General features: G+C 48.6%; 1 protein-coding gene across 5 annotated transcripts in view; it reads left to right on the forward strand.

Annotated features, from left to right (window-relative positions):
* LOC121554854 (speckle-type POZ protein-like A) overlaps positions 1-13,062 on the forward strand; it is a 39,971-nt gene that overhangs the window by 17,238 nt on the left and 9,671 nt on the right. For all 5 annotated transcript variants that reach the window (XM_045212062.1, XM_045212064.1, XM_045212063.1 and 2 more), the window contains 3 exons: positions 5,895-6,016; positions 6,508-6,659; positions 6,789-6,916. In XM_045212062.1, coding sequence (XP_045067997.1) covers positions 5,895-6,016; positions 6,508-6,659; positions 6,789-6,916 — 402 coding nt within the window. The remainder of the gene's footprint in view (positions 1-5,894; positions 6,017-6,507; positions 6,660-6,788; positions 6,917-13,062) is intronic.

Below are 13,062 nucleotides of genomic sequence, written 5' to 3' on the forward strand. Positions count from 1 at the left end.
GCCAGCATCACGAGGACTGTCTCCAGACCCGGCAGCGCCATGGACATCCTGCGGTTGGAGGGGAAAGTGCAGTCCCTCCAGTCTCCAGCACTGGTTCCGGCACCAGCCCCCACACCACCACTTCCTGCCTCCGTTCCATCTGAGCCGGTCCGCGGAATACCCCAGTCCCACTCGGTGCGCTTTGACGGCGCGCCAGCGAGATGCAAGTGATTCCTTCTGCATTGCGACCTATACCTCGCTCGCTACGCCGAGGCTGTCTCCGGGAGAGACAGGGTTGCCACAGTCATCTTGGCACTGACCGGACGGGCCCTGGACTGGGGTGCTGCGGTTTGGGAAACGGGCAGACCCGAGGTCGAGTCCCACGAGCGCTTCACCCTCCTCTTCCGCTCGGTGTTTGATTATCCTGTGGAGGGCCGAGAGAGGGGTGAGCGTCTACTCCGACTACGCCAGGGATCTAGGACCACCTCAGAGTTTGCCCTGGAGTTCCGGACCATCGCGGCCTCCACGGGATGGAACGAGTCGGCTCTGGTCACCGTGTTCCACAGCTGACTGCAGGAGGAGGTATAGATGGAGTTAGCCTGCCGTGATGACAACCTGTCACTCGACCAGCTCATCAGCATGGCGATCCGGTTGAAAAACCTCCTGCGGTCCCGACGAAGACCTGCGCGGAATCCGGAGGCTCCGTGGCCAGAGCCGATGGAGGTGGGCTCTGCACGTTTGCCCGAGGCAGAGCGTAGGAGGAGGAGGAATCTGGGCCTCTGCTCCTATGGTGGAGAAAGGGGTCATTTCTCCCCGACCTGCCCTCTATCCACTAATAGGCGAGGAGGTGACAAGCCAGGGAATTCCCCTGCTCCAACCCAGGCAGAGGAGAGACAGGAAGAGGAGACCCCCATCATCCCTCCGTTCCGAATCATTGCGTCCGTGGTGTGGGACGTGGCTGCCGACATTCTTCAGGCCCTGCGTACTGACCCGCACCGTGCCCGGAGAACCGCGCCTCCTTGCCCACGGGTGTGCGTGACCGCCTCCTTTCCTGGGCGCACACGGCTCCTGGGTCGGGTCATCCTGGGATAGGCCGTACCATCGCCTGCCTGACTGAGAAGTACTGGTGGCCCACCTTGGCTAGGGACGTCCGGGTTTACGTCTCTTCCTGCTCCATCTGTGCCCAGTCTAAGACACCTCCCTAATGGAAAGCTCCTTCCCCTGCCGGTTCCACAACGACCCTGGTCTCACCTCTCGGTGGACTTTGTCACTGACCTTCCCCCCTCACAGGGGAACACCACCGTTCTCGTCGTGGTGGACCGGTTTTCCAAAGCTTGTCGCCTCCTTCCACTGCCTGGGCTCCCGTCGGCCATGCAAACCGCGGACGCTCTTTTTACGCACGTCTTCCGGTACTACGGGATCCCGGGGGACATTGTGTCAGACCGTGGTCCTCAGTTCAACACACGCGTATGGAAAGCATTCATGGAACGCCTGGGGGTCACAGTCAGTCTCACCTCCGGGTACCGTCCTCAAGCTAATGGGCAGGTGGAGAGGGTCAATCAGGAAGTGGGCAGGGTCCTGAGGTGTTACTGTCAGGACCGGATGGGGGAGTGGGCGGATGTTCTGCCTTGGGCTGAGGACGCGCAGAATTCCCTCCGCCACTCCTCCACTAACCTCACTCCTTTCCAGTGCGTGTTGGGGTCTCTCCAGGCGACCGGGTCTGGCTCTCCACCCAGAACCTGCCCCTCTGCCTGCCCTGCCGGAAGCTGAGCCCGCGGTTTGTGCGGCTGTTTAAAGTTCTGAGGAGGGTTAATGAGGTAACGTACCGTTTGCAACTCCCTGCTGATTACCGCATTAACCCGACTTTTCATGTGTCTCTCCTCAGGCCAGTGGTGCCTGGTCCCCTCGCTGAGGCTGGACCCAGTGACGCCCCGCCTCCTCCTCTGGACATTGCGGGAGGTCCGGCGTACTCGGTCCATGAAGTCCTGGATTCAAGGCATCGGGCGTGGCGTCTCCAGTACCTCATCGACTGGCCCAGAGGAGCGGTGCTGGGTTCCTGTGGTGGACATCTTGGATGCTTCGCTGACCAGGGATTTTCACCGTTGGCGCCCTCACCGACCCGCGGCGCATTCCTGTGTTCATCCCCGAGTGTCGCCTCGCTGGGGAGGGGTGTACTGTCACGGATCCCCCCGGTACTGCTGCTCATTCCGTTCACCAGCTCCGGAGGTCTACGTCACCGGCCTTCTAGGCATCACTAATCTGGTTCATTACCACCAACCCCGGACTGTCTTGTCTCATTACGCACTCCTGGTACCCGTTCCCCCTGATTTAGTATGTGTATATTTCAATGTTCCCCATTGTCCTTGTCGATTATTGTCCCATGTCCGTTGGTCTTGTGAGTACCGTGTATTGTGCTCTTGTTATTACGGGTCTCCTCCCGTGTGTTTAGAGGTTTACACCTCGCTCTTTTGTTTGGGTTTACGTGTTTGTTTTGGGCTTCGTCCCCGTCGTTGTTCAAATCAAATCACATTTTATTTGTCACATATGTGTTTAGCAGATGTTATTGCGGGTGTAGCGAAATGCTTGTGCTTCTAGCTCCGACAGTGCAGTAATATCTAACAAGTAACATCTAACAATTTCACAATATCTACCCAATACACACAAATCTAGTAAGGAATGGAATTTAAGAATATATACATATGGACAAGCAATGACAGAGCGGCATGGACTAAAATACAGTAGAATATTATAGAATAGAATACAGTATATACATATGAGATGAGTAGTGCAAGATATGTAAACATTATTAAAGTGACTAGTGTTCCATTTCTTAAAGTGGCCAGTGATTTCAATAGGCAGCAGCAGCCTCTAATGTGCTAGTGATGGCTATTTAACAGTCTGATGGCCTTGAGATAGAAGCTGTTTTTCAGTCTCTCGGTCCCAGCTTTGATGCACCTGTACTGACCTCACCTTCTGGATGATAGCGGGGTGAACAGGTAGTGGCTCGGGTGGTTGAAGTCCTTGATGATCTTTTTGGCCTTCCTGTGACATCGGGTGCTGTTGGTGTCTTGGAGGGCGAGTAGTTTTCCTCCGGTAATGCGTTCGGCAGACCGCTCCACCCTCTGGAGAGCCCTGCGGTTGCGGGCGGTGCAGTTGCCGTACCAGGCGGTGATACAGCCCGATAGGATGCTCTCAATTGTGCATCGGTAAAAGTTTGTGAGGGTTTTAGGTGCCAAGCCAAATTTCTTCAGCCTCCTGAGGTTGAAGAGGCTCTGTTGCGCCTTCTTCACCACACTGTCTGCGTGGCTGGACCATTTCAGTTTGTCAGTGATGTGTACACCAAGGAACTTAAATCTTTCCACCTTCTCCACTGCGGTCCCGTCGATGTGGATAGGTGGGTGCACCCTCTGCTGTTTCCTGAAGTCCACGATCATCTCCGTTGTTTTTTGACGTTGAGTGATAGGTTATTTTCCTGGCACCACACTCCCAGAGGCCTCACCTCCTCCCTGTAGGCGGTCTCGTCATTGTTGGTAATCAAGCCTACTACTGTTGTGTCGTCTGCGAACTTGATGATTGAGTTGGAGGCGTGCTTGGTCACGCAGTCATGGGTGAACAGGGAGTACAGGAGGGGGCTGAGCACGCACCCTTGTGGGGTCCCAGTGATGAGGATCAGCGAAGTGGAGATGTTTGATTCCTACCTTGACCACCTGGGGGCGGCCCGTCAGGAAGTCCAGGACCCAGTTGCACAGGGCGGGGTTCAGACCCAGGGCCTCGAGCTTAATGATGAGCTTGGAGGGTACTATGGTGTTGAATGCTGAGCTATAGTCAATGAACAGCATTCTTACAAAAATCCAGAAAATCACATTGTATGATTTTTAAGTAATTAATTTGCATTTTAATGCATGACATAAGTATTTGATACATCAGAAAAGCAGAACTTAATATTTGGTACAGAAACCTTTGTTTGCAATTACAGAGATCATATGTTTCCTGTAGGTCTTGACCAGGTTTGCACACACTGCAGCAGGGATTTTGGCCCACTCCTCCATACAGACCTTCTCCAGATCCTTCAGGTTTCGGGGCTGTCGCTGGGCAATACGGACTATCAGCTCCCTCCAAAGATGTTCTATTGGGTTCAGGTCTGGAGACTGGCTAGGCCAATCCAGGACCTTGAGATGCTTTTTACGGAGCCACTCCTTAGTTGCCCTGGCTGTGTGTTTCAGGTCGTTGTCATGCTGGAAGACCCAGCCACGACCCATCTTCAATGCTCTTACTGAGGGAAGGAGGTTGTTGGCCAAGATCTCGCGATACATGGCCCCATCCATCCTCCCCTCAATACGGTGCAGTCGTCCTGTCCCCTTTGCAGAAAAGCATCCCCAAAGAATGATGTTTCCACCTCCATGCTTCACGGTTGGGATGGAGTTCTTGGGGTTGTACTCATCCTTCTTCCTCCAAACACGGCGAGTGGAGTTTAGACCAAAAAGCTCTATTTTTGTCTCATCAGACCACATGACCTTCTCCCATTCCTCCTCTGGATCATCCAGATGGTCATTGGCAAACTTCAGACGGGCCTGGACATGCGCTGGCTTGAGCAGGGGGACCTTGCGTGCGCTGCAGGATTTTAATTCATGACGGCGTAGTGTGTTACTAATGGTTTTCTTTGAGACTGTGGTCCCAGCTCTCTTCAGGTCATTGACCAGGTCATGCCGTGTAGTTCTGGGCTGATCCCTCACCTTCCTCATGATCATTGATGCCCCACGAGGTGAGATCTTGCATGGAGCCCCAGACCGAGGGTGATTGACCGTCATCTTGAACTTCTTCAATTTTCTAATAATTGCGCCAACAGTTGTTGTTCCTCTCAAGTTCTTGGCTCTTTCCAGAACAGCTACCTTATCCTTGAACCTCAGGAACTTGACCACTATCGGCCTGGGCCTGCCACCCGGTGGTGGGTTTTCCAGTCCTGTGGGGGCGCTCCACCTAAATCTCCTGTTTCTCAGAGATCATTTCCCTCACTTTGTCCTCAGACTCCGTCCAGGTCTCGTGGAGATTCTGCAATTCCATCCACAACGTTGTTCCATCTTGATTGTCCCCCTTGTCTGATTTATCCTTCATTGTTATCATGGATTCACACACAGAACTGATGTCCTCTCTCAATGACTTACAGATTGCTGTCATCTTGCTGTTCTCCTGTTTCAACTCATCGAGCTGACCCTGGGAGAACTGTAAACTGTTCTTCAGGTCCTGGACCTCTCTGGTCAAACTGTTCTTCAGGTCCTGGACCTCTCTGGTCAAACTGTTCTTCAGGTCCTGGACCTCTCTGGTCAAACTGTTCTTCAGGTCCTGGACCTCTCTGGTCAGGTCGTCCATTCTTTTATTAGTTGACACCACCAGTATTTGGACAAAACACTTGAAGATATTTTCTTGTTGTTGTAACAACGCCTTGTAGAACTCTTTTTGTTTGTTTAAAATATCCTTCACGTGTGATAGACACCATTGTCCTCAACGGTACTCCCGCCGGCTTTGGTCTTTGTCATGGTAACAATGTAGGTTACGCTGTTACTCCTTCACTTCCAGACAGGGCAGGTCACAGGGAAGATGGAAACAACAAACAGCAGGGATCTAGACAGCCACAAACCCGGGACAATCTGGCAATGGCTAACCGTGTCGCGGGCTGCGTTCTCAAGAAACCCTGCTAGCTTGTTACGCAGCAAGATGGCAGCTAGGCTAGCTGCTACGCCAAATAGCTCCTCAGACCCGGCCTTGGTTGGCAGGATCACTGGACAGAGACTAGCAGTCCCAGCAACTGATGTCAAGCGTCACAGGATCCAAACTAAAAAAGACAGCTTGCTTGTCAACAGCACAGGGTGTCTTTTGAAATGGATAGAACAGTTGTGATTGTTGCCTTTTCGTTTCAGGTAAAAGTAGTGAAGTTCTCCTACATGTGGACCATCAACAACTTCAGTTTCTGTAGAGAGGAGATGGGGGAGGTTTTAAAGAGTTCCACCTTCTCCTCTGGACCCAATGACAAGATGAAATGGTAAACTTTATTAGTCACAACATTTGCTGTATTAATACAAAAAAAATATATATATATATATATTTAAAAAAATACTGTCATCAATTCATTATACATATACTTATAAAATGCTTCTAGTCAGGACAAAGAGTATTATCTTGATCTCAACAGCTTTTTTGTTGTTGTGAATAATGACGGGTAATACAGCCTCTGCTAAACTAATATTCTGTTGTGTTCCTCCTCTGTTTCCTGCCCAGGTGTCTGAGAGTCAACCCAAAAGGACTGGATCTGGCTGTACCAGAACTAATATTCTGTTGTGTTCCTCCTCTGTTTCCTGCCCAGGTGTCTGAGAGTCAACCCAAAAGGACTGGATCTGGCTGTACCAGAACTAATATTCTGTTGTGTTCCTCCTCTGTTTCCTGCCCAGGTGTCTGAGAGTCAACCCAAAAGGACTGGATCTGGCTGTACCAGAACTAATATTCTGTTGTGTTCCTCCTCTGTTTCCTGCCCAGGTGTCTGAGAGTCAACCCAAAAGGACTGGATGATGAAAGCAAAGATTATCTGTCGTTGTATTTACTTCTTGTTAGTTGTCCAAAAAGTGAAGTCAGAGCGAAGTTCAAGTTTTCCTTATTGAACACTAAAAGAGAAGAGACTAAAGCTATGGGTTAGTAACAAACACAACTGACTTTATGGAAATCATCATTCAACAAACATACTAGTTACTTGTATTCTCCTAGTTAGAGCCTCATAGACACAAACTAAGTGTGTTTTGGATTCTGCCTCCTCCCTGCAGAAAGCCAAAGAGCCTATCGGTTTGTCCAGGGGAAGGACTGGGGCTTCAAAAAGTTTATTAGAAGAGATTTCCTGCTTGATGAAGCCAACGGGCTGTTACCTGACGACAAGCTAACCCTGTTCTGTGAGGTAAGACACTCTTATACAGAGCGACTTACAGTTAGTGCATTCATCTGAAGATAGCTAGGTGGGACAACCACATATCTCAGTCATAGTAAGTACATTTTTCCTCAATAAAGTAGCTATCAGCAGAGTCAGAGGTAGTGGGGGGAGGGGGTCGGGGTGAGGAGCTAGTGGGGGGGAGGGGGTCGGGGTGAGGAGCTAGTGGGGGGAAAGGTGAAGTACGAGTGTTAGTTCACAAAAGGCTTTTTTTGTGTGGGGGGGTCGGGGTGAGGAGCTGGTGCAAGGGGGTGCTGTGGAATTATTTAACATACTCTTTGAAGAGGTAGGGTTTCAGATGTTTTCGGAAGATGGGCTGTGAAATTATTTAAGATGCTCTTTGACACAGTCTACATGGACTCAGTATCACTATATGGGGTAGATCAGCTTTAATATTGCAGATAGATTGTAGGTTCTATCAATGTAATTGTTTGTATCATTTATAATCCCCCTTATTGTTTTCCCCCATACCATCCCTAATTAGAGTAAACTAGCAGACAACAATACTTCTAACCCTTACAGCTATTTCTCTCACATCTGCAGTAGTTAAATAATTATACATATATTCCTCATTTCCTCTTTAAGTGCTGGATTTTCACCCACAGCGGCAAATCACCATTCATTCTGATCTTAACTCCAACCCTCTGATGTCCAGCCTACAGAGTATCCACACCAGTTTCTCTCTAGGGTAGTCAACAGAGTATCCACACCTCTTTCTCTCTAGGGTAGTCAACAGAGTATCCACACCTCTTTCTCTCTAGGGTAGTCAACAGAGTATCCACACCTCTTTCTCTCTAGGGTAGTCAACAGAGTATCCACACCTCTTTCTCTCTAGGGTAGTCAACAGAGTATCCACACCTCTTTCTCTCTAGGGTAGTCAACAGAGTATCCACACCTCTTTCTCTCTAGGGTAGTCAACAGAGTATCCACACCTCTTTCTCTCTAGGGTAGTCAACAGAGTATCCACACCTCTCTCTCTCTCTCTCTCTCAATTCAATGTTCAATTGAAGGGCTTTATTGACATGGGAAACGCATGTTAACATTGCCAAAGCAAGTGAAGTAGATAATAACCAAAAGTGAAATAAACAATAAATATTAACAGTAAACATTACACTCAGAAGTTCCAAAAGAATAAAGACATTTCAAATGTCATATTATGTGCAGATAGTTAAGGTACAAATGGGAAAATAAATAATCATAAATATGGGTTGTATTTAAAATGGTGTTTGTTCTTCACTGGTTGCCCTTTTCTTGTGGCAACAGGTCACAAATCTTGCTGCTGTGATTGCACACTGTGGTATTTCACCCAATAGATATGGGAGTTTATCAAAATGGGTTTGTTTTCAAATTCTTTGTGGGTCTGTGTAATCTGAGGGAAATATGTGTCTCTAATATGGTCATGCATTTAGTGTTTGTCCCATTTTTGTGAATTCTTGTTTGGTGAGCGGACCCCAGACCTCACAACCATGAAGGGCAATGGGTTCTATAACTGATTCAAGTATTTTTTGCCAGATCCTAATTGGTATGTCAAATGTTATGTTCCTTTTGATGGCATAGAAGGCCCTTCTTGCCTTGTCTCTCAGATCGTTCACAGCTTTGTGGAAGTTACCTGTGGTGCTGATGTTTAGGCCGAGGTATGTATAGTTTTTTGTATGCTCTAGGGCAACGGTGTCTAGATGGAATTTGTGTTTGTGGTCCTGGCAACTGGACCTTTTTTGGAACACCATTATTTTTGTCTTACTGAGATTTACTGTCAGGGCCCAGGTTTGACAGAATCTGTGCAGAAGATGTAGGTGAGTCCAGTTGTTTATGAAAGGACTTAGGTATGAGTTCCGGGATGTTCTGGAATAGGTAAAGCAGTTGTGGGAGGAAGACCATTTTAATGGTATTAATTCTTCCGAGCAGGGAAATTGGGAGAGTTCTCCAAAATTGTGTTTGCCTTGAGTTTTTGCATCAGAGAGGGGACATTTTTCTTTAAATAGAGAGGAGTATTGTTTGGTAACTACAATTCCTAGATAGATAAATTTATCTGAAGATAACTCAAATGGAAGAAGTTCTAACCAAGAGGGGTTTTGCAACCGTATGGGCATTAATTCACTCTTGTTCCCATTTATTCTGTATCCAACAAGGAACCAAACAGGTTCATCACAGCAAGAATAGCTGGAATACTAGATTGGGGTTCCATTACATAGAGGAGAATGTCATCTGCGTATAGAGTTTGTTGCGTGAGATCTGATCGCTTGAGCGAGAGGTTCAATGGCTATAGCAAAAAGCAGAAGCGACAGCGCACAACCCTGCCCTGTCCCTCTATAAAGGTTAAATCGGGGCGACAATGATTAGTTAGTGAGTATTCTCGCACAGGGGTTCCTATATAGAAGCTGGATCCATTTTATGAACCCATCTCCAATATTACATTTCTGTAGGACCTTAAATAGATAGGACCACTCAACTTGGTCAAAGGCCTTTTCGGCGTCAATGAGATATAACGGCATGGTCCACGTTAGGTAACCTCTGAGAATACATAATGTTGAAGAGGCGCCTGAGATTGAAGAATGAGTTTCTGTTAGGGATAAAGCCGGTCTGGTCCGAATGGACCAATTTGCCCACTAAAGTGCTAAGCCTGTTAGCCAGAGTTTTTGCTAAGATCTTTTGGTCTGTATTGAGGAGGGATATTGGTCTGTATGACCCTACTTCTGGATCTTTACCCTTTTTATGTATAACTGTAATAAACGCCTCATCCAAGGTAGATGGGAGAGCTCCATCCTCATTGGCCTGAACAAACTGTTTGAGCAGGTAGGGAGAGAGAATGTTGCTGAATGTTTTATAGTATTCACCAGGGAACCCATCTGGGCCCGGGGTCTTGCCACTCTTTAGAGATTTAATTGTTTCTCAAATTTCTCAGACAGATATTTCCTTATTCAGGAAGTTAAAATCTTCCTGGTTCAGGGCAGGGAGATTACAGTCCTCCAAAAAGTTTTGCATAATTAAGGGGTTTGGATCTGCTTCAGATCTATATAGAGTCTCGTAAAACTGACGGAATCTTTCATTGATGTCCTTGGGGGAAGAGAGAAATTCCCCAGTTAAAGATTTAACTTTGTGAATCATTCGGTCACTCTCAGTTTTTCAAAGTTGTCTGGCAAGTAATTTGTGCGGTTTATCACCAAACTCAAAATACTATTGTTTGGAATAGAGTAAAGATTTTGCAATTTTAGCTGAGAGAATCAGATTATTTTTTTCTGTTTCTCAATAGATGGATGACTAGCATTCTCCCTATCCAGTAAGTGAATTTGTCCCTCCAATTCTACAAATTTTTCTCTGCTTTGCCTTCTCCTGGCAGCCTGAAAGGAGATGATACAGCCTCTCAAATAAGCCTTCAGTGTTTCCCACAATACAGCTGGGGAAGTGTCTGTGTTGTCGTTGGTATCAAAGAAAACATCCACTTTTTTTTTTATGGGGGGTGGGGGAAGAAGGATTACTTTTATACTATTCCAGGTATTCCTTAAAGAGGTAGGGTTTCAAGTGTCTCCGGAAGGTGGTCAGTGACTCCGCTGTCCTGGCGTCGTGGGGGGGCTTGTTCCACCATTGGGGTGCCAGAGCAGCAAATAGCTTTGACTGGGCTGAGCGGGAACTATGCTTCCGTAGAGGTAGGGGAGCAAGCAGGCCAGAGGTGGATGAACGTAGTGCCCTCGTTTGGGTGTAGGGTCTGATCAGAGCCTGAAGGTAAGGAGGTGCCGTTCCCCTCACATCTCTGTAGGAAAGCACCATGGTCTTGTAGTAGATGCGAGCCTCAACTGGAAGCCAGTGGAGTGTGCAGAGGAGCGGGGTGACATGAGTGAACTTGGGAAGGTTGAACACCAGACGGACTGCAGCGTTCTGGATAAGTTGTAGGGGTCTAATGGCACAGGCAGGGAGCCCAGCCAACAACGAGTTGCAGTAATCCAGACGGGAGATGACAAGTGCCTGGATTAGGACCTGTGCCGCTTTCTGTGTAAGGTAGGGTCGTACTCTGCGAATGTTGTAGAGCATGAACCTGCAGGATCGGGTCACCGCTTTGATGTTAGCGGAGAACGACAGGGTATTGTCCAGGGTCACGCCAAGGTTCTTTGCACTCTGGGAGGAGGACACATTGGAGTTGTCAACCGTGATGGTGAGATCATGGAGCAGGCAGTCCTTCCCCGGGAGGAAGAGCAGCTCTGTCTTGCCGAGGTTCAGCTTGAGGTGTTGATCCGACATCCACACTGATATGTCTGCCAGACATGCAGAGATGCGATTCGCCACCTGGTTATCAGAAGGAGGAAAGGAGAAAATTAATTGTGTGTCGTCTGCGTAGCAATGATAGGAGAGACCATGTGAGGATATGACAGAGCCAAGTGACTTGGTGTATAGAGAGAATAGGAGAGGGCCTAGAACTGAGCCCTGGGGGACACTAGTGGTGAGAGCACGTGGTGCGGAGACAGATTCTCGCCACGCCACCTGGTAGGAGCGACCGGTCAGGTAGGACGCAATCCAAGAGTGAGCCGCGCCTGAGATGCCCAACTCGGAGAGGGTGGAGAGGAGGATCTGATGGTTCACAGTATCAAAGGCAGCGGATAGGTCTAGAAGGATAAGAGCAGAGGAGAGAGAGTTAGCTTTAGCAGTGTGGAGAGCCTCCGTGATGCAGAGAAGAGCAGTCTCAGTTGAATGACCAGTCTTGAAACCTGACTGGTTTGGATCAAGAAGGTCATTCTGAGAGAGATAGCAGGAGAGTTGGCTAGAGACGGCAGGCTCAAGAGTTTTGGAGAGAAAAGAAAGAAGGGATACTGGTCTGTAGTTGTTGACATCGGAGGGATCGAGTGTAGGTTTTTGAGGAGGGGGTGCAACTCTCGCTCTCTTGAAGACGGAAGGGACATGGCCAGCGGTCAAGGATGAGTTGATGAGCGAGGTGAGGTAAGGGAGAAGGTCTCCGGAAATGGTCTGGAGAAGAGAGGAGGGGATAGGGTAATGCGGGCAGGTTGTTGGGCGGCCGGCCGTCACAAGTCGCAAGATTTCATCTGGAGAGAGAGGGGAGAAAGCAAATAGTCAAAGCAAATAGTAGGGCGGTGTCATTTGACTTAATAAATGAGGATCGGATGTCGTCAACCTTCTTTTCAAAATGGTTGACAAAGTCGTCCACAGAGAGGGATGAGGAGGGGGATTCAGCAGGGAGGAGAAGGTGGCAAAGAGCTTCCTAGGGTTAGAGGCAGAGGCTTGAAATTTAGAGTGGTAGAAAGTGGCTTTAGCAGCAGAAACAGAGGAAGAAAATGTAGAGAGGAGGGAGTGAAAAGATGCATCAGAAAAGCAGAACTTAATATTTGGTACAGAAACCTTTGTTTGCAATTACAGAGATCATACGTTTCCTGTAGGTCTTGACCAGGTTTGCGCACACTGCAGCAGGGATTTTGGCCCACTCCTCCATACAGACCTTCTCCAGATCCTTCAGGTTTCGGGGCTGTCGCTGGGCAATACAGACTTTCAGCTCCCTCCAAAGATTTTCTATTGGGTTCAGGTCTGGAGACTGGCTAGGCCACTCCAGGACCTTGAGATGCTTCTTACGGAGCCACTCCTTAGTTGCCCTGGCTGTGTGTTTCGGGTCGTTGTCATGCTGGAAGAACCAGCCACGACCCATCTTCAATGCTCTTACTGAGGGAAGGAGGTTGTTGGCCAAGATCTCGCAATACATGGCCCCATCCATCCTCCCCTCAATACGGTGCAGTCGTCCCTTTGCAGAAAAGCATCCCCAAAGAATGATGTTTCCACCTCCATGCTTCAAGGTTGGGATGGTGTTCTTGGGGTTGTACTCATCCTTCTTCTTCCTCCAAACACGGCGAGTGGAGTTTAGACCAAAAAGCTTTATTTTTGTCTCATCAACCCACATTACCTTCTCCCATTCCTCCTCTGGATCATCCAGATGGTCATTAGCAAACTTCAGACGGGCCTGGACATGCGCTGGCTTGAGCAGGGGGACCTTGCGTGCGCTGCAGGATTTAAATCCATGACGGCGTAGTGTGTTACTAATGGTTTTCTTTGAGACTGTGATCACAGCTCTCTTCAGGTCATTGACCAGGTCCTGGCGTGTAGTTCTGGGCTGATCCCTCACC

Source organism: Coregonus clupeaformis, chromosome 40, assembly GCF_020615455.1.
Source record: "Coregonus clupeaformis isolate EN_2021a chromosome 40, ASM2061545v1, whole genome shotgun sequence".
Classification (NCBI taxonomy): domain Eukaryota; kingdom Metazoa; phylum Chordata; class Actinopteri; order Salmoniformes; family Salmonidae; genus Coregonus; species Coregonus clupeaformis.